Source organism: Neoarius graeffei, chromosome 22 (assembly GCF_027579695.1).
Source record: "Neoarius graeffei isolate fNeoGra1 chromosome 22, fNeoGra1.pri, whole genome shotgun sequence".
NCBI lineage: Eukaryota > Metazoa > Chordata > Actinopteri > Siluriformes > Ariidae > Neoarius > Neoarius graeffei.
Genome location: NC_083590.1, coordinates 742,041 through 764,188, shown reverse-complemented (window position 1 = coordinate 764,188; position 22,148 = coordinate 742,041). Strand labels below are relative to the sequence as shown.

Below are 22,148 nucleotides of genomic sequence, written 5' to 3'. Positions count from 1 at the left end.
ATCTTACTTTACATTAATATATAATGATGGACATAAAACATGACCACACCCCAGATGGGACTCGAACCCACAATCCCTGGCTTAGGAGGCCAGTGCCTTATCCATTAGGCCACTGGGGCTTTTCGAGTATAGCTGGTGGGCGGAGTCTTATAAAGTCAATCCTGATCCCGGAAGTAAATTCCATCTCTCACACTCGTTCTTTTCCTGCAGTTAATTGGTCACGTGTCGTTACTGCTGGTCTGTGTGAGGCTCAGTGTTCACCACAAACAGCTGATATCAGGTGTTAGCATGGAGCTAAAGCGCCCTGACTAGCTGTGTTTGTTTTTTAACTCCAGATGTATTTGTTAAAATACTCTTATCCTTTGTTCTTCCTCTCTCTCACTCTCTCACACAAATTTGCCATGAATGTGTTTAATTTCTTATAGAATTGTAACTTTTCATAAATCAGTAGCATGTTTTCCATTACAGTAACATCATACCTGTAACATTCAGACACAAAGATCAGAAATAAACATTTCATAAACAAGGGATAGGGCACAGGAATCAGCAGAGAGAAAATAAACCCATAATAATAATAATAATAATAGAGACTGATTTCAACACAGTAAAGAGGAATTAAAGCGCTGATGTTCATTCTGAAATTGATAACCCATTGTTCTAAATCTGTACATGGACAAAGCCATTTACACCCAGCCCTGCGTCCCAAACAGTGCAGAGCCAACACCTCATCCTCCTCCACCCGGGGGACACGACCCTCTTTAGGGTTACTGCATACAGTACACTAGGGTATGCTGACATTCGGAACAAAGCCCATGAGCAGGACCGAGAGGACAGAGCTGGGAAACACAGACCACCTTCCTGGAGCTGCTGGTGTCAAACTGACAGACAGAAATAGAGAGAGAAAGTCATTTCGTGGTGCATCCCAGTTTAGGAAATGAACACAACCATTTAACGTGTTTTCTGCAAACTTCAGTTTCTGCAGTGTGAGTGAGGTTCCATCCCAAATCTCACACTGGAAGGACGCATCAATAGCCAGACTGGGGAAGAAGTGGGAGGAGTGTCAGTGGGCGTGGCCAGCTGCACCTGAGAGCACCTCAGTTCTAAAAGCACACACACACTCGTGGTTTTTTTTTTTTTAATGCCCATGCTCAGTGGCATTGCTCTACGCCAACACACACAGCTCTGTACAATGTTCAGTGCCGTCCCTGACTCATTAATGCTGAGTTACTAATTTCAGTACCAGTTCACTAAAACCAGCGGTACTGATGCATCCCTAACTGTCTGTCAGTGCAGCACATGGCCTGTGAGAGAAGGTGGTGTGGTCCAGCAGGGCAGAGTGAGGGAATGAGTAAGCTCCACAGGGTGGGACAGGGATTTAGGACATGTATGTCCTGACTGATTAATTGTTAGCGTCATGGATGAAGGGTTGCTCATTACCTCGTCTGTGATTACAGTTAAACGCACACACAGCAGGAATGTGAGAAAATATAACAAACACACACTCTTTACAACTGTTCTGCCTCAGTACATCTCTCCCCCCCCCACACTGTTCTTCACTCATTCATCATCGATCAGTTTCTCCGCTCCATTCTCGGTCTGTTCACTCTTCTCCTCCTCCCGCTCTTCCTCGCCCTCCTCATCCTCGTCCTCGTAGTTTGGACCGGTGTAGTTGAGGGTAGTGCGTGAGAGGTCCACCTCGATGGGGAAGACGTCGGCCTCCTTCAGCACAGCGTAACACTCATCGTAGTAACGTGACATCCCCGAGACGAACCTCTGCAGCTGGAATACAATGTCCTGAACTGCGCACACACCAGAACAGCAGGGCAGGCCCGCAGGAAACACACATGACCATGAGGTGGAAACCCTACAGTCTCACTCACAATCAATTTCAGTTTTCTCAATTCTGTGCCATTAGTGCACTGTTAGTGGCCTGTTTAATTAGTTTATGTATTTATTATATTATATTGCTACTACTGGTTCTGATCAGAACTACAAAAACGCTGGACATGCCACACCTACAATTCAAAACAGCAGTTAGTTCACACCCACAAGAGACAAAACAACAAAAGTGAACTGGCACCTGCTCGTGTGCTCATGTGGTGTAACTCACCGTGCTTCTGGTCGAGCAGCTCAATCTTCTCCAGAACATCTTTACGCATTTTAGCGAATCGAGAACGAGCTTCCTGTCGACAGCGCAGAATCAGACGATACTCATAATTCCCTGTGCTAACCCGGTACAGTGGCTCTCCCAGTGCCTACACACACACACACACACACACACACACACACACACAGTGATGAGTCATACTGTAAATTCTGTTTTTTTGCCATCTTTTTAAAAGACTTTACTGAGGAACATAAGTTTTTAAAAAAACAAACAAAAAAAAACAGGTTGTGTTCCTTTTTACAGGTGTCACAGTCCTCCATTAAATTCAGAGTTCTCTCTGATTGAAAAGCAGCCTTGACTTACTCCCCTTCAGTGTCCGGTTGCCTATCCAGGGAACACTAGGTGTGAGGTGGGAATGCACCCAGAATGGGACACCAGTCCCTCACAAGGCATCATGCACACACGCCGTCACACACTCATTCACACCAGTTCACCTACTGGGAGGTTTTTGTGAGGTGGGAGAAAAGCAGAGGCCCCAGAGAAGCCCCACACGGGAGTAACCGGAGCCCAGGGCCAAGCTGTGGTGCCCTGGAGCTGTGAGGTGACAACGCTACCCCCACTGTGTCGACACGCCACCACAGTTTCTGAGCTCAGATTATGAAAAAAAACTGCATGTTTCTGTAACTCTGGCTCATTATTACTTGAAGTTTACAGTGACATGAACACTAGCACAGAACGAGAGCTGATGGGAACCGTGGAGGAGTCTGAAGTGTTCTGCATGTTTTAATGATGGGGATGGAGACAGCACCATGAGACCTCACGGGTCACTCCACAGCCAGTCCTGACTGCTCAGCTTCCGCAGAACAACTAACAGTAAAACTAAAGCCTCAGGAGTTTATTCGACACTAACCACACTGTAACGCTGCTTCTCTAATCCTCCTTCCCTGTGTGGAGAGAAGATACACCAACACAGTCACTGAGACATGATCTTCTCCCATACTGACCATGTTAAATTAAACTGTGCCTGGTGACACTGCTGGAGCTGTGCGTTAGTGAGTTAGCAACACGACTTCATACAGAGTGTACACATTCTCACAGGTTGTAGGGGTCTCTCTCTCTCTCTCTCTCTCTCTCTCTCTCACACACACACACACAGACAGGTCATAAGGGGAAGTTGAGGAGGACATGTTTAATTTGGGACTGGAACACAGTGTGTGTGTGTGGTGGGGACTCACGATGCAGCTGTACTCCTCATCATCCATCTCTTTCACCTTCAGACAGTATGACTGTTAAAAATAAAAAATCCACAAAATTACACTGCTGCATTATCTGCTATGTAAACATGTCCACATTCATTTGCACATTTCACTTAGGATTATGTACTGGACCAATCCCAACCCCGCCCACACTTACTAACTGCTGCTGTGTAAATAAAGAGTTTGATCAATGGAGGCAGAGACTCGAGTTCAGCTGATAAACACATCATGGAAACATTTCAGGTAAAATCCAACCGCAAGGAAACAAACAAAAAACTTAAATAGCTTATTGACGAAAGTGAAGAGCTATTTTTCTGCCCCACACACATTTCTCTCTGAACAGCAGATGACTGAAGTGTGGCTCAACCTTTAAACTTTATCTACAGTGATGGTGCACAGCAGTCGGTAAGCAGTGATGGGACGGGAGATAAATACAGCTCGTGACTGGTCCAGTTCTGTTTCTCACCAGATACTCGAACTTGACATCAAGGTATTTGCGGATGGTCAGCTTGGTGTCTGGAATCGCTTTATGAAGGTACGTATTCAAATCATGCAGCATCTAAACACACACACACACACACAGACGAGGGGGAAAAAAAAAAAGCAGTACAGGGTTCGTGTTTATATATTTCTGCACTCTGATTGTTCAGAAGGTGTTGATTAATTCTCTCTAACAGCAGCTCTGACAATAGTGCAGGTGCCCCTGCTCTAACAGGTTATTGTTTCTATACCCCTTACATAGGGACGTGTACAGGGGCGTATCAAGCTTTTCAAAAGTGGGGGTGTTCTGGAATGGGGAAGCCATATCATTAGAAATCGGTTTATGGCTATATACACGCCCGGCAATGACCGATATGGAACTTTTTCATACCCATGGTCCATGGATGCAAATGAAAGGGAGGACAGCAGAAAGCCTGTAAATCCGGTTGACTCCAGCCAAGTTCTGCATTTCATGCAGAGATCTATCATGTTGGGTTTTGGTGTTGTTACTGCCAGGGCTATGTAATTATTCAGTAAGTGAAGGCAAAAAGTATTGAGTGATAATTCTAGGTAACAGGATACTGTTCTATAACAGAGATGTCAGTATTGCTGCCTACACTGGTATACACTGATCTAAACAAAACCAAAAACTTCACATAGCCCAAGAAGTCATACACAGTGTATCGATCATACACCATCATGCATAACAGTTTGGACTGGGATCGCTTTGTGTGAGCAGGAGGCATGGCTAATCAGTTCATGCTGGAGAAGCGCAGCATCCTGGAAGGACCTTAGCATTCAAATAAGACGGGGCAGTTCCTGCTTTAATGTCTTTAATTAATCAAACTCGTGTACAAAACTTGTTTGCATCATGCATTACATCAGGTTTAATGCATAACATTTGAAAATGATGCAATAGACTACACATACAACAAACACTTAATGGCCAAATAACATTACTGTACAACATTTATTGAACATTCATTCGATTTGCAATGCCTTTAAATCTCAATTGAAAAACTCTTCTAAAAAGTGATAAGCAGTTATAATGCATGAAAAGTAGACTTGGTACAAACACACACACACACGTAATAAAAAACTTGCTTCAACTGACTTTACAACTAGTAACTACTATTAACACAATCTTTTAGGGCATGGCACCCGGGACAACTGTTTGAACAAAGGGTCTGTGTGCAGAGCCGCAGAGCCAGGCACAGTAAGCACCGCATGCGACGTCAAACCTGGAACAGTGAATCAGGAGCGGTAAAACTGGTGTTGGCTCTGCAGACAGATACTGTATTATTGAGCACTTTCGGCATGCTACGCAAACTGGCTATTATATTCACGCAACTGCTGAGTGGTCGGGTGAGAAAAACTGTTTTGAGTCCGTTGCGTGCCTGTTTTTTGTCTAACGTTATGGCAATAGTTTACTTCCTTGTTACACATTTTATAGTAGCTGTATAATTTTCATAATGATGTCATTTTAATCTGACAAAAGTGGGGGGGATGAAATTGTGTTTCAACAAAAGTGGGGGGGGTGAAACATACGCATCCCCCCCGGGTGATACGCCCCTGGATGTGTACAGCAGAGACGCCATATAAATGGATTAAAACTCTGACGATACAGTGAAGATTTCTGTAACATTTCTGGAAGGAGTCTCCAGTGTCAGTGCTTTGTAACAGTCAGAGGTAAAGCTGGAACTGTTTAACATCTTCAGCACAGAGGAGTTTACACTTTTGTGATTTCTTGGTCACATGACAAACTGCTTTTTTTTTTAAATTACTATTAACTTGACTAGAACAAAAAAAGGGAAGCAAGAACAGGAACCGACTTGTTTCACTGACGTCTCAACTATAAATGTAACTATTCATGGATAAAAAATTATGATGTTCTTTAATAAATAAAACTTGTAATTGTTGGTAAACTGCTGCGGTAAAGGAGGAATAAAACAGTTGGGGACGTGCTATTATAGGAAAGTAATCAACTTCAGGGTGGTAACAGTAACTCCACTTCAATCACACCACCCTGCAGATGATTATTTTCCTAAGACAGCACCACACAGTGCATTTGTGCGTTAGTGTAAATGTCAGCTCTCCCTCTGATATAAATAAATATAAAAACACAGGATGCTGTGTAGAATGTAAGTAAGAACAGAATGCAGTGGTTTCTTTTTTGACCTGTAGGCAATTGAATAAATACAAAGATATTTAATGTCTCTAAGCAATAAACTTTACTGCTTTTTGCAAATATACACTCATTCTGAAATTGATGCCTACAACACATTGCAAAAAAGTTGGGACAGGAGCGCGTTTACCACTGTTACACATCACCTTTTCTCTGAACAAACACTAAGCATTTGGGAACAGAGAACACTAATTGTTGCTGAAGTTTTGAAAGTGAAATTATTTCCTACACTAACTTGATATACAGCTTCAGTTGCTCAATAACGTGCTTCATAATGCACCACACATTTTCAACAGGCAGGCAGGCTAGTTTAGCACCTGTACTCTTTTACTATGAAGCCATGTTGTTGTAACATGTGCAGAATGTGGCTTGGCGTTGTCCTACTGGAAAAATACAGGGACGTCTCTGAAAAAAGACATTATCTGGACAGCTGCATGAGTCGCTCCAAAACTTGTCTGTACCTCTCAGCATTAATGAAGTCTTCACAATGTCCAATTTACCCCTGCCATGGGCACTAACACACCCCCACACCCATCACAGATGCTGGCAACAATCTGGATGGTCCTTTTCTTCTTTAGTGCAGAGGACACAAAGTCCAAGACTTCCAAAAATAATTTGAAATGTGGACTCGTCAGACCACAGCACACTGTTTCACTCTGAGTCAGTCCGTCTCCAATGAGCTCAGGCCCAGTAACGAACAGTGTTTTAAAGACAAGGGTTTTCTGAACTGTTCCCGAGCCCATGCAGTAATGTCCTTTATGCATCCATGTGGGTTTTTAAGTGTAGTGCCGCCTGAGGGGTCAAAGGTATTCAGTGTTGGCTTTCTGCCCTGCCCCTTATATACAGAGATTTCTCTGGATTCTCAGAATCTTTTGATAATATTATGGATTGTTGATGGTGAAATCCCCAAATTCCTTGCAAGGTTACATTGCGAAACTGTTCTTAAACTGTTGGACTGTGTCTCTATGCATTTTTTCACAAACTGGTGAACCTCACCCCGTCCTTGCTTGTGAATGACTGAGCGTTTCCACTGACCAATGAACCTGTTTACCTGTAGAATGTTCCAAACAGGTGTTTTTTGAACATTCCACAAGTTTTCCAGTCTTTTGTTGTCCCTGTTTATTCCAGCAGGACAATGCTTAGCTACACTATGCATGTGTTACAACAGTGTGGGTTCATAGTAAAAGAGCGTGGGTGTTAAACTGAGCAGCTGAAGTCATATATCAAGCAAGAATGGGAAATAATTTCACACTCAAACTTCTGTTCCCAAACGCTTACAGAGTGTTGTTCAGTGAAAAGGTGATGCAACGCAGTGCTAAACACGTCCCCATCCCAACTTATTTGGAACGTGTTTCAGGCATCAATTTCAGAATAATCGTACATTTACAAAAAGCAATAAAGATTATCAATTTGAACATTAGATATCTTGTCTTTGTATTGTATTTAACTGAATACACATTGAAAAGGATTTTGAAAATCATTGTGTTCTGTTTTTATTTACATTTTACACAGGCTCAAAACATTTTTGGAACCAAGGTTGCAAATGTGAATGTGTTCATCACAAAAACAAGAGAGTTTCTCACAGGTTTGATGGTTTTGAGCAGCTGGATGCCGTATTTCTCAATGTTACGATGAGCTTCTGCAAATTTCACAAACGCCTCACTGGCCGCAGCCTGAGGCTCCCGAACACCAATCACAGAGAATACATCACCAAACGCTAACCCAAGGTGAAGAGAAACAGAGAGAGAGAGAGAGAGAGAGAGAGAGAGGGGGGGGGGGGGGGGGGAGTTTGTTCTATTACCATCAAATTATAACATTTAATAGGAGTATATTATTTACTCATCAATAGCAAACACAAATTTTCCCATAATTCCACTGTGCAGTGTGTCCTACCCCTGTGTGTCTGTGAGAGCTCAAAGAATGCTCTGAGTAACCGCTTACTGTGTTCCATCAACCCTGCAACACACACACACACACACGCTTTCATCCTGAACAGAAACACTCCATCAGGGCCAGTGTAAATAATGACACCTCGTGTTTACCTTTGTACAGCTCTGCAGTTTTCTCCAGTTCCTCCAGTTTCTTTACAAGTCCATCTACACACACAGTTATTATAAGTATTGTGTTTATATGTATAAAATAATCAGTTCTGTTTCAGTACCTGTATGAAATAAACCAGATTAACAGTGTACATGTGCTGAATAATCTGATTATTGGTAGGTGTCTAGATCAGATCTGTTAAAAAGCTTTAACAAGATGTCACAGTGCGCTGTTAACTCCTGAACAACGTGACTCTGTGTGTTACCGTTACAGAGGATGGCTCTGCTTAGTCCGAGTGCGTCTGCTGTTCCTGAGCTCATGTTCTCTACCAACCGGTGCTTCACCTTCTTCAACACTGAGAACACACACACACACACACACACACACACACACACACACACACACACACACACACACCTTGCACAATGTCTTTTCTCATTTAAAAGTATATAACCACCATCTAAGACATTGCAGTCGAATGCTGTCTGACCAGGGCTCAGAGCATTATGAAAAGACCCCACCCATCCGCATCACAGGCTGTTCTCCCTGCTGCTCTCTGGCAAGAGGTTCCACAGTATCCGGTGTGGAACAGCAAGGTTCTGTAACAGCTTCTTTCCCCAAGCCATCAGACTCCTGAACGCTAAATAATCCCCATCTGGACAAGAACCTCACTATGTGGACTATGTGCAATATCCTACATGCTGCTATAAATTCTTTATTATGCAATATATTTAGTATTTCTAGTATAGCTCATATATTCTATTCCATAGAATATTATTTTATTTAGTTTAAGTATTTACTTGTAAATTTGGTATTTTTGGCTACCGAATTTTGTGCAATAATTATATGCAGCAGTTATATTGATGCACTCAATGTGTAGGTGAATGACAAAGTTATCTATCTATCGAAAAGCATGACACATAATACAGTGGCTTTATCCGAGGAGATTTCACCGAATTAATAATGAGGTCATATTACTGGTCAGTATTAATTATGCCCCGCCGATCAGTGGATTTGGAGGAAGGTATACATCAGCGTATTTACAAAACCCTGAGTATTTTGCCCCTGACGTGATAGACGTTGAATATTTGAATGATGCCATGAGTTATCTGGCTAAAGCAAGCTCAGTTTCATGTCACACACTGTGGTCCTGTGTGTGTGTGTTTTACCAATATCCAGGGATTTGCCCTGTTTGGGGTCGGCCTGCAGTTTATTATAATGTATCACTGCTTCACCCTACAACACACACACACACACACACACACACACACACACACACACACACTCCATTAATGAAAATTATTTCATGTGTTTGTAATGTACATGAAGGTGTACAGATAGTGTACACATAGCAGTTTTATACACACGCACACACCTGGACAGTCTGAATCATCTTGGCCACCTCCACCTTGGTCTTGCCCTTCACCGGTTTACCGTTTACACCCGTGATCTCATCACCTGCTGCTAATGTCCCATCCAGTGCTGCTGGAGTGTTATCAAAAACCTGAGAGAAACACACACAGCTTTATAATTAATTGCAGTTTCACAAACAGTGCCAATGCTGTTTTACACATTTTAAATCTAAGACAAGCAACAAAGAACATTCTATCAACTAACCCACATGGTAGTGGATCAATGAAATGGCTACAGAAAAAATAAATGATAATCGTTAAATAAATTGCTAACAGCTGTGTGTGTGTAATGATTTAGGCACATTTAGTGCACAATGCTACAGTGGAGTTTATTTTAGATAGAAATGCATCTTCAGTGATTGAGGACACTCAGGACAGCTTGTCGGACTCAGACAGTGGATATGATTTTGGAACGTTGCATATGACCCTGGGTCAGTGTGTGCGGTTTTGGGACAGCATGTGTGATAACTCACCTGTACAATGTAGAGACAGGGACAGTACTGAGCCCCGCCCCCTATACTGATCCCAATGAGGTTCTGTGCATCCTTCTTCAGCGTCACTGTTCCAGGAACTGTGGGAATCCCACTGTATACACATACACACACTTACTTAGTGCTCAACCATCACAGCTACAGAGTCATGGAGAGACCACGGATCAGTGGGTGTGTCTGAGATCATACATGGATCAGTGGGTGTGTCTTGGAGCTCATGTACAGTCAGAGGTAAAAGAAAGTACACGCTCTTTCAAGTCTGTGCTTTTATTCATCAGTGCATAAATAACAATTGCGTGGTTTTCACAAAATTCTATAAACAAATAACCTCAGGTGAAGAAACCAAAAACCGATTATTTCAAGATGTAGTCATCCACAAGTACACCCTTCCTACTTCCACAATCATGAAGAGAGTTATTAACAACCAGGTGGTACTAATGAAGTGCACAATGTGCACCTCCATAGATAGATAGATAGATAGATAGATAGACAGACAGATAGATACGTTTATTATTATTACTTTTTTGTTAGTACAACCCCGATTCCAAAAAAGTTGGGACAAAGTACAAATTGTAAATAAAAACGGGATGCAATAATTTACAAATCTCAAAAACTGATATTGTATTCACAATAGAACATACACAACATATCAAATGTCGAAAGTGAGACATTTTGAAATTTCATGCCAAATATTGGCTCATTTGAAATTTCATGACAGCAACACATCTCAAAAAAGTTGGGACAGGGGCAATAAGAGGCTGGAAAAGTTAAAGGTACAAAAAAGGAACAGCTGGAGGACCAAATTGCAACTCAGTAGGTCAATTGGCAATAGGTCATTAACATGACTGGGTATAAAAAGAGCATCTTGGAGTGGCAGCGGCTCTCAGAAGTAAAGATGGGAAGAGGATCACCAATCCCCCTAATTCTGCACCGACAAATAGTGGAGCAATATCAGAAAGGAGTTCGACAGTGTAAAATTGCAAAGAGTTTGAACACATCATCATCTACAGTGCATAATATCATCAAAAGATTCAGAGAATCTGGAAGAATCTCTGTGCGTAAGGGTCAAGGCCAGAAAACCATACTGGGTGCCCGTGATCTTCGGGCCCTTAGACGGCACTGCATCACATAGGCTACGTTCACACTGCAGGCTGAAGTGACTCAAATCCGATCTTTTCGCCCATATGTGACCTGTATCCGATCTTTTATTGACAATATGAACGACACAGATCCGATTTTTTCAAATCCGACCCAGGCCGTTTGGATATGTGGTCCTAATTCCGATTCCTATCCGCTCTTTTCATATGCGACTTCAGTCTGAACCGCCAGGTCGCATTCATCCGACTTACACGTCATCAACAAGCCACAAACGTCACTATTCTGCGCTGAAGTAGGCGGCGGGTCTCTCAAAAAAGTTACAACAACATGGCGCATAATCACGGGCGCAGATAGAGGGTGGGACAAGTCAGATTTAAATTCACCTCGTTCGGTCCCCCCCACTTATAGGGAGGAAAAAGCGTCTATGCTGTCTTTCTTTGCATAAGGCAAACCTCATGGAAAAATCAAAAGACTAATTACCATTCGGTTTATTGAGGTGCACAGCAGTGTATACATAGTTGCAACAACTCACATAAAACAAAACAAAGACTGATATTCGGTTGGTTGAGCTGCGCAGACTGCACAGGTTGCGAGCTCGAGCTTGGTTGCTATGGTTACTAACAACAAGTTTGACAGGCATATCGGGGTTGGGGTTGGTTTGCTGGCAGCTTTGTCCCCCCCCCCCCCAGATTTTTGTCCCTCCCAGTTCAAAAAAACGTATCTGCGCCCCTGCGCATGACATCAATGCGAGGGACGCTTCGGGCTGTGAAGGTTCTGAATCTTCTCAATGGAAGGACGCAGAGGTTAGGGAGCTGATTTCCATTTGGGGGGATGCAGCTATTCAAGCTAGATTGGATGAGTCATACCGCAACCGGGCGGTTTTACTTCTGTAAACACTGGCCATGCTCACTGCGTGTGACGTCGTCGTATCCTGCAGTGCGCATGCGGAACACTTTTAGGTCGCTTTTCGTTCATACTGAGGATCACATACAAGTCGCATATATTTGTTAATGTGAACGACCTCACAAAAAAATCGGATTTCACAAAAAAATCGGAATTGAGCATTAAGCCTTGCAGTGTGAACGTAGCGTTACAGGCATGCTTCTGTATTGGAAATCACAAAATGGGCTCAGGAATATTTCCAGAGAACATTATCTGTGAACACAATTCACCGTGCCATCCGCCGTTGCCAGCTCAAACTCTATAGTTCAAAGAAGAAGCTGTATCTAAACATGATCCAGAAGCGCAGACGTCTTCTCTGGGCCAAGGCTCATTTAAAATGGACTGTGGCAAAGTGGAAAACTGTTCTGTGGTCAGACGAATCAAAATTTGAAGTTCTTTATGGAAATCAGGGACGCCATGTCATTCGGACTAAAAAGGAGAAGGACGACCCAAGTTGTTATCAGCGCTCAGTTCAGAAGCCTGCATCTCTGATGGTATGGGGTTGCATTAGTGCGTGTGGCATGGGCAGCTTACACATCTGGAAAGACGCCATCAATGCTGAAAGGTATATCCAGGTTCTAGAGCAACATATGCTCCCATCCAGACGACGTCTCTTTCAGGGAAGACCTTGCATTTTCCAACATGACAATGCCAAACCACATACTGCATCAATTACAGCATCATGGCTGCGTAGAAGAAGGGTCCGGGTACTGAACTGGCCAGCCTGCAGTCCAGATCTTTCACCCATAGAAAACATTTGGCGCATCATAAAACGGAAGATACGACAAAAAAGACCTAAGACAGTTGAGCAACTAGAATCCTACATTAGACAAGAATGGGTTAACATTCCGATCCCTAAACTTGAGCAACTTGTCCCCTCAGTCCCCAGACGTTTACAGACTGTTGTAAAGAGAAAAGGGGATGTCTCACAGTGGGAAACATGGCCTTGTCCCAACTTTTTTGAGATGTGTTATGAAATTTAAAATCACCTAATTTTTCTCTTTAAATGATGCATTTTCTCAGTTTAAACATATGATATGTCATCTATGTTCTATTCTGAATAAAATATGGAATTTTGAAACTTCCACATCATTGCATTCCATTTTTATTTACAATTTGTCCCAACTTTTTTGGAATCAGGGTTGTAGTATTTGTTACAAGTAGCAGGCTTATACCAGCATAATATTTTGGCTAAATAAGACCTAACAGGAGTGCATTGGCAGAATTGTAGAAAATTGCCAAATGACCAGTAACTGTCCAAAGATATGCCATTCTAATTATTATTATTATTATTATTATTATTAGTAGTAGTAGTAGTAGGCCTATTATTATTATTGCTGCTTAGGCCTAAACTATTAAACAAGGGAAACTAACAGAAGTGCTTTGACTTTGAGATTATTGCCAAATTACATAAAATATACTGATATGTAGGCCCAATAATTTGATAATAATAATAATAATAATAATAATAAATAACCTACTATTACCATTTGCATAAAAACCATTAAAACAAGAATTTTTTTTTAAACTTGTGTTTTAGTTTTTTTTTTTTAAACTACACCTTTGAACTTGAAGCACTGCCAAACAGTGCCTCAGTAACATACACACACTTATAAAAAGGTCTACCAGAAACATGGGACCTCAAACCGAGAAACCTAAAGACCCACTGTAGCCCTAATACTGACTGATTACACAGTCCCAGTATGAAGGGAGAACTGAACGCAAGCTACGTGCTGACTTAACCTCACATGACAGGCCCAGTCACCCACAGAGATTTGGTAAAAGAAAAGTCAGCATTCTAATGCGAAGGATGTGCCTGCTTTCTCACCACCAACAGGTCGAAACGAGGAAGACAGGGTGACCAGGCCACTCGGAGCGTGTTTTCTGAGTTGAGCCTGTTTCGGGATTTTGTCTCTGTGGCTGTCAAATGTGAAAATGCAGTCTCACAGAGTTATGTTGAACGGAAAGGCATCAGTGTTTTCACTGCCATCTCACTCAGCTGGGGATATTCATCGCAGCATGACAGCCAGAATTCAGACAGAGAAAGTCAACCAAATCTAAACTGCAGACCAGCATCGCATGAAAGCTCCAGAAGTTTATCCCGCACCACAGGTGGCAGAGCGCTCGTTTCTGGGTTGGTGAACGGATCTCTTACCCACTGCTTTTCCATGAGATGGGATTTTGAGGGGAAGTATGAATCAATAAATACATTTTGAGGGGAAGTATGAATCAAAATGACGCAGTGTTTCGGTAAGGTGTTGCGCGATCACTGCCAGCACCTGCCCCAAAGCCACACCTTCATCAGCCAGAGACGACAGACAGCCGAACATGTCAAACACACCTCTTAACTCTGTTGGTCCAGACTGAGAGCTTCTTTTTGAAAGCCATGATTTTATCATTGGCTTGAAAAATGTCACACGCTTGGCCTTGGATCGACAGGTTTAGCATATTGAAATGGTCCAGGATGTCAGAAAGATCAGCTACCTTTATAAGCCAAGACTGATCTCGCAGGTGATCGGCAAGATTGGACTGTTTGTCAAGAATGCCTCAACTCGTACACTCTGTTCACCACTTTACCCCGTGACAGCCAACGAACCTCAGAGTGCAAGAGCAGATGAACATGATCTGCACCCATCTCATCACACAGAGCTATAAATAGACGGGAATTTGTCGGATTGGCCTTAATGAAGTTCACTATTGACCACTTGATTTAAAACGTCATGAAGCTCTGTGGACAGGTGTTTAGAGGCAAGTACCTCTCGATGAATAACAGTGCGTTGCCTGCACTGATGGTGAAATGGCTTTTACCCGAGCAACAACTCCGTTGTGCCTGCCGGTCATAGCCGCTGCCCCATCTATGCAGACACTGACACAACGCCCCCATATCAACCCATGCCCAGAGATGTACCCATCAAGCATACGGAATATTTCTCCAGTGGTTGTGGTCCCTGGAAGCACCTTACAAAACAAAAAATCCTCATGAAACCGGCCCTCATGAGCATATCTGATGTAGACCAGAAGCATAGCCAAGTTAGAGAGATCTGTGGTCTCATCCAATTGAATGGCAAACCAGTCAGATGACTTTGCCTTTTCTAAAATTTGCATTTCGATGTCTGCCGCCATATTGTCAATTTGACGACAGACCGTGTCATTTGACAGAGGAAACTCTTTTACTTTGGCTGCAGCAGCCGGACCCAACACCTCACTACAAGCAGTAACAATCAAAGGCATAATTAGCTTCTCCCCAGTTGTGAAGGGTGCCTGACATTTGGAAATGTGGTGTGAAATCATGTATGATGCCTTTGTTAGCTTTTCATTCTCGGTCAAATTACTTTTCAACACTTTAGTTTGGGTGGCCAATTCATCACGTTTTCTTCTGAAAAAATCCTCCGATTTATCCTTGAGATGCGAATGTTTAGTTTCCAAATGCCGGCATAATTTGGATGGCTTCATAGCTTCGTTGCTTAGCATGGTTTGGCAGATAACACAGATTGGTTTCGGGGGACAACTATCACTTGAAATAAAGCCGAACTGTATGTATGAAGGGTCGTAATTGCGAGTGAATGGGCGATATTTTTTTTTGCCTCTGGCTCATGTGCATCTGCACTGTCAGATTGGCGCTTTCCAAAGAAAGAGTCAAGAGTAGCTTGCTTTGAACATGCTATGATATCGCTCTCAAAGCGTGTGCGCGCGAATGACTGGACTTGGGACAGAATGAGTGAGTGAGTGAGTGAGTGAAACTGTGCAACCTTGTGCGGGCGGGAACGCTTAACATTCTAGAATGGGCGGGGGGGGGGGGGGGGGGGGACTTACGCTACGTGGCACACAGTGACAAAAGCACTGACAGCAGAGCCAGCCAATCGCTCTTCTACATAATCTGATTGACAGTGACCAGTAGTTTGAAATTATAATACTGACTACTGGTGCAGAGGCAGGCTTGCGGCCCGACGGTAATCTTCTCATGGACCGGTACCGGTCCATGGCCCATAGATTGAGAAACACCGTTCTGGAGCACTCAGGTGTGTGACTACATAATGCCAAGAAGAAAGGACATCAGCTATGACCTCAGGAGAAGTACGTGTTGCATTTCCAGACACTCTGAAATTCTCCATTCTACAGTGAGAAGGACTGTTTACAACTGGAGAATCTTCAAGACAGTCACCAATCTTCCTAAGAGTGGACATCCCAGCAAATTCAGTCCAAGGTCAGACTGTTTAATGCTCAGATGTTAAAAGAAAACCCAAGAGCTACATCATGTGTCCTACAGGCCTCTGGAAGCACATTATGTTCATGACTGCACAATCAGAAAAGGACTGAACAAGTACGGATTTGATGGAAGGGTGGCCCCTTTTCTCCAAAAAGGGCATGGACCATGACTTGGGTCTGCAAAATAATATCTGAACGAACCATAAAAGTTCTGGAAAAATATCCTTTCAACTGATGACACCAAGATGGAGCCGTTTGGTCATCATGAACAGCCAAACCCAACACAATGCATCATCAGAAACATTTCATACCAACTGTAAAGCATGGTGTTGGAGGGGTGAGGATCTGGGCTTGTTTTGCAGCCACAGGACCTGTGAAGCTTGCAGCTATTGAGAGAATGATGAACTCCACTTTATGCCAGATTCCTGAGACAAATGTGAGGCCATCTGTCCAGCAGTTTAAGCTGGGATGAAAATGGGTCATGTGACAGGACAATGATCAGAAACACCAGCAAATGAACATCTGAATGACTAAAGAAGGGGAAAAAAATCATGGTGGTGTAATGACCAAGTTCAGACCTCAACCCCATTGAGATGCTGTGGTGGGATCTTCAGAGAGCTGTGCATAAACAAAATTACCTCAAATGTCAATAAACTGAAGCAAAGTTGTAAAGAAGGGTGGCCCAAAATTTCCCCAAAGTGATGCAAGAGACTGATAAACTCCGACAGAAGACATGCACTTTAAGTAATTGTCGCTAAAGGTGCTTCTGCACATTACGGAATTATAGGGTGTACTTACTTTCTCAGGCCTGGTTTCTAAATGTTGCCAAAGTCAAATTTATTGTCAATCAGACCATGTAACAGAATTACACACAGGATTGAAATTGCGTTTCCCCAAACTCCAAATGTACAGTATTTAAAAAAAAAAAACATAAAAGTGCACACAGACATCAACAGATACAGTGGTGCTTGAAAGTTTGTGAACCCTTTAGAATTTTCTATATTTCTGCATAAATATGACCTAAAACATCATCAGATTTTCACACAAGTCCTAAAAGTAGATAAAGAGAACCCAGTTAAACAAATGAGACAAAAATATTATACTTGGTCATTTATTTATTGAGGAAAATTATCCAATATTACATACCTGTGAGTGGCAAAAGTATGTGAACCTCTAGGATTAGCAGTTAATTTGAAGGTGAAATTAGAGTCAGGTGTTTTCAATCAATGGGATGACAATCAGGTGTGAGTGGGCACCCTGTTTTATTTAAAGAACAGGGATCTATCAAAGTCTGATCTTCACAACACATTTGTGGAAGTGTATCATGGCACGAACAAAGGAGATTTCTGAGGACCTCAGAAAAAGCGTTGTTGATGCTCATCAGGCTGGAAAAGGTTACAAAACCATCTCTAAAGAGTTTGGACTCCACTAATCCCCAGTCAGACAGATTGTGTACAAATGGAGGAAATTCAAGACCATTGTTACCCTCCCCAGGAGTGGTCGACCAACAAAGATCACTCCAAGAGCAAGGCGTGTAATAGTCGGCGCGGTCACAAAGGACCCCCAGGGTAACTTCTAAGCAACTGAAGGCCTCTCTCACATTGGCTAATGTTCATGAGTCCACCATCAGGAGAACACTGAACAACAATGGTGTGCATGGCAGGGTTGCAAGGAGAAAGCCACTGCTCTCCAAAAATAACATTGCTGCTCATCTGCAGTTTGTTAAAGATCATGTGGACAAGCCAGAAGGCTACTGGAAAAATGTTTTGTGGATGGATGAGACCAAAATAGAACTTTTTGGTTTAAATGAGAAGCATTATGTTTGGAGAAAGGAAAACACTGCATTCCAGCATAAGAACCTTATCCCATCTGTGAAACATGGTGGTGGGAGTGTCATGGTTTGGGCCTGTTTTGCTGCATCTGGGCCAGGACGGCTTGCCATCATTGATGGAACAATGAATTCTGAATTATACCAGCAAATTCTAAAGGAAAATGTCAGGACATCTGTCCATGAACTGAATCTCAAGAGAAGGTGGGTCATGCAGCAAGACAACGACCCTAAGCACACAAGTCGTTCTACCAAAGAATGGTTAAAGAAGAATAAAGTTAATGTTTTGGAATGGCCAAGTCAAAGTCCTGACCTTAATCCAATGGAAATGTTGTGGAAGGACCTGAAGCGAGCAGTTCATGTGAGGAAACCCACCAACATCCCAGAGTTGAAGCTGTTCTGTACGGAGGAACGGGCTAAAATTCCTCCAAGCCGGTGTGCAGGACTGATCAACAGTTACCGCAAATGTTTAGTTGCAGTTATTGCTGCACAAGGGGGTCACACCAGATACTGAAAGCAAAGGTTCACATACTTTTGCCACTCACATATGTAATATTGGATCATTTTCCTCAATAAATAAATGACCAAGTATAATATTTTTGTCTCATTTGTTTAACTGGGTTCTCTTTATCTCCATTTAGGACTTGTGTGAAAATCTGATGATGTTTTAGGTCATATTTATGCAGAAATATAGAAAATTCTAAAGGGTTCACAAACTTTCAAGCACCACGGTAAGCAAATTAACACAACATAGACAGACAGTGGGCATACAGTTCCCAGAATATCCAGAAATGTAGTCAAGTTTGAGGTAATGTAGTCCAGAATTGTAGTTCCAGAAATGTAAAGTTTGAAGCATGTTACTGGGGTGCAATAGTACAAGGTGCAGAATAGCAGCATGGAGATAAATAAGTATTGTAAACTTGTATGTTCTTGTGCAAAAAAGAATATTGACATATGTGCATATAGAGATCTTGCATGTGACGTCACAGCCGATCCAGATTGTGACAGACGCCATCTTGTAGGTCAAACGCCATATTCCGCCTTCTACTTCTACTTTTACTTCTACCTTTTCTTCTGGAAAACCCTACTATATACAATTCTACTACAACGGCTGCGGCTACAAGCTCTCCCTACCTGTGCACGGTTTTTATGTTTTTTGTGTGTATTTTTGCGTGTTGTTCGTCTGTACCGGACTTCAATATCCACTACAACCGTATGGACTTACTGGACATTGGTTTCCAGCAGAAAATGACGGTTCGTAGCGATTTCCATCGCATGCACAACATTCCGGACGAGAAAAAAAAACAAACATTCCGGACGAGACCAGATTGCGAGACCAGCGGGGTCTCCGTGGATTGTTATTGGAAGCAAAGCGAAGGAGGCAGCGCCGGGAGCCGAAGCAAAAGCGAGGCTACAGGCAGAGCCGGCCTGTTGACTAAGCTCAGAAAACAGCCACTCAAATCTCCACTGCCAAACCTCTACCTCTCCAACGCCAGATCCATGTAAACAACACGGACGATTTGGAATTACCTTATTCTATAATCAGCTGGTCAGTGCTATACTCAATACTTAAGTGACTTACCCATCCAATGAGGATCATTTTCTTGTTCACAAGATGCCACATCTGAGTCGCTGACAAATCCTGAATTTCTGTAAAGATAACTGTCCAGAGATTTATAAGCACGCAGTGCTTCACCACTGAACAGCGAGGGAAAGTTGATGAGGTAATCATACACGTCCGGGTATTCCGCTGGCAGTTCAAAATCCGGTCGTGAAAACTCCGTCCGGTAAGCCATAAGGGTCACAAATCTGTAGATCGTTTATTTTAGACATATATCTAGTTATCTGTTCATTAGAAAAATGAGCCGTGTAGTCTGTCGGTTGAAATTGATCCATTCTGTACACGAGTGCAGCAGTATTTAGCGGTGTTTTTGACCGACACGATGGCGGTTGTGTACTTTCCGGTCACGTGACTGCAAGATCTCTATAAAGAGCATTGTACAGACATTGAGTTTACTGTTTTTACAGTTTGCTGGTCTTATTTTGTGTGTGTGTGTGTGTGGGGGGGGGGGGGGGGGGGGGGTTATGTTCTTGGAGTTTTGATTTACTTTATAGGGTTTATCTGTGAAGAAACTCAGTCGTCCAGGCACATAGCAATCTGTGGCTGGTTGAAGAGAGCAACTGGACCTGCCCGATGATTCCTCACTTCTGTCTGACTAATAGGGAGTATACAGTATTTATCCTCTCATGGATCATCATAGAATCCGAATCAGAATGCTGATGGCTGCATTGTAGGTGGCTGATAAAAGAGGTCATAGACACCCACCTCTGTTCAGTGATGGTCGTTCCAGGTTGACAAAAATGAACGATCCTCTCTGGCTAAGATGTCTGCCAGTTTTCTGGAAGTCCTCTCATACTCCCGCACCAGTCGAAGGGATCTCATCCCAAAGTGCGTAGAAACATATCTGTGAAGAAACGCTCTTCAACCAGCCACAGATTACTATGTACCTGGACGACTGAGTATCTTCACAGATATGTTTCTACGCACTTTGGGATGAGATCCCTTCGACTGGTGCGGGAGTATGAGAGGACTTCCAGAAAACTGGCAGACATCTTAGCCAGAGAGGATCGTTCATTTTTGTCAACCTGGAACGACCATCACTGAACAGAGGTGGGTGTCTATGACATCTTTTTATCAGCCACCTACAATGCAGCCATCAGCATTCGGATTCTATGATGATCCATGAGAGGATAAATACTGGATACTCCCTATTAGTCAGAGAGAACTGAGGAATCATCGGGCAGGTCCAGTTGCTCTCTTCAACCAGCCACAGATCTTTATAGGGGTTTTGTTTTGTTTTTGTTACCTGAGGTTATTTGCTTGTTTATAAAAGTTACTGAGGACCACAGAGATGTTATTCAGGCCCTGGTAGATAAAAACACAGACCTGCAGGAAGGTGTACTTTCTTTCTCCCCCATAACCGTCTGGAAAATCCTGTCAGATTAGCTAGTGAGCATTAACACTTACAATTATTAATATTCTATAAACAAATCCTGTCAGGTTAGCTCATGTGAAGGTTATAAAGATTATTAACAATTCGAAAAGCTTTGGTGAGATTAGCGCATGGTAACTAGTTCGAGTTAAGTATTTTATTAATATAATTAACAACATTAGAGTCCCTCAAAAATCCTGTCAGGTTAGCTTCTGCTAACTTGTTTTCACGCATGCGTACAACTGATGCCGTGCCTGCGGGGTCCTACAGACCGCCGTGTTACAGGTGAATCTGAGGCGTCGCTGATGCGTTTCACAGTGAAGGAGGGAGAGAGAGAGAGAGAGAGAGAGGGAGCACAGCCTCACTCACAGCTTATCTTCTTCTAGCTCGTAGTCCATGATGTCGGAGTACATTCCAGGGTACAGGGTTGTCTCCATAAAACCTGCACATCATAATCACAGTCAGTAACCGCACACTGCTAGCAGGCTAATTCACAGAACCGACAACAGCTGCTTTATATTCCATCACACTGCACGCACTGCCTTCGGGTCTGACCCGCAGCTAGTTCAGCCGTTACAGCCCGTTAGCGTGAGGGACAGAGCCGAGCCTCAGCCCGTTAGCGTGAGGGACAGAGCCGAGCCTCAGCCCGCTCATATCTGCTCGCTTAGCTGAGCTGAGCCGGTCAGACTCCACTGTGATTCCTGCTGACGCTCTTACCGTAAACCGCCTGGTGACGGAGGATCCGGAGCGCAGCGAGCCCTGGTTATTAACACATCACCACACACGCCTTTACTTCTGAATTATAATAAAAGCGGAGATTAGAAATGTTTCCAGCTGTTCCATCCCTCTCGAGATGTGTACTTCCGGCAACTCACCGGAACCCCCTCGCCTTGGTAACGCAGCTCTGGTGTCCGACACGCATGCGCATTACTTCCCGTTGCTGATTTTCTCCCTCTCAGAGCCTGAGGCCTCAGTGACCATCTCCCCAAACAAAACACATAAAATATACAATATTCACTTCAAATGTGACAACTAGCGTTTATCACTTTTTATTATTAGCTTTTAATGAAATCCTACTTTTATTTATTATAGAATTATTCTAATTCCCAC

At 43.0% G+C, this 22,148-nt stretch overlaps 1 protein-coding gene and 1 non-coding gene across 3 annotated transcripts; both read right to left on the bottom strand.

Annotated features, from left to right (window-relative positions):
* Window positions 1–46: 46 nt before the first annotated feature.
* Window positions 47–119, bottom strand: trnar-ccu (transfer RNA arginine (anticodon CCU)). Its single transcript has one exon. It is a non-coding gene; the product is annotated as a tRNA-Arg (tRNA).
* Window positions 120–395: 276 nt separating this feature from the next.
* On the bottom strand, window positions 396–21,918 carry pick1 (protein interacting with prkca 1). Of its 2 annotated transcripts, XM_060904146.1 has the most exons (13): window positions 21,756–21,918; window positions 21,408–21,480; window positions 9,954–10,065; window positions 9,444–9,572; window positions 9,238–9,304; window positions 8,334–8,423; window positions 8,071–8,124; window positions 7,922–7,984; window positions 7,612–7,745; window positions 3,830–3,922; window positions 3,343–3,393; window positions 2,111–2,255; window positions 396–1,799 (listed from the first exon to the last, which is right to left on the bottom strand). In XM_060904146.1, exons 2-13 carry the CDS (start codon window positions 21,473–21,475, stop codon window positions 1,558–1,560), a joined length of 1,248 nt encoding a protein of 415 aa, XP_060760129.1. In that variant the 5' UTR covers window positions 21,476–21,480; window positions 21,756–21,918; the 3' UTR covers window positions 396–1,557. The 2 variants fall into 2 exon arrangements, with proteins under 2 accessions (XP_060760129.1, XP_060760130.1); XM_060904147.1 differs by lacking the exons at window positions 21,408–21,480; window positions 21,756–21,918 and adding an exon at window positions 20,993–21,068.
* Between the last annotated feature and the right edge of the window lie 230 nt (window positions 21,919–22,148).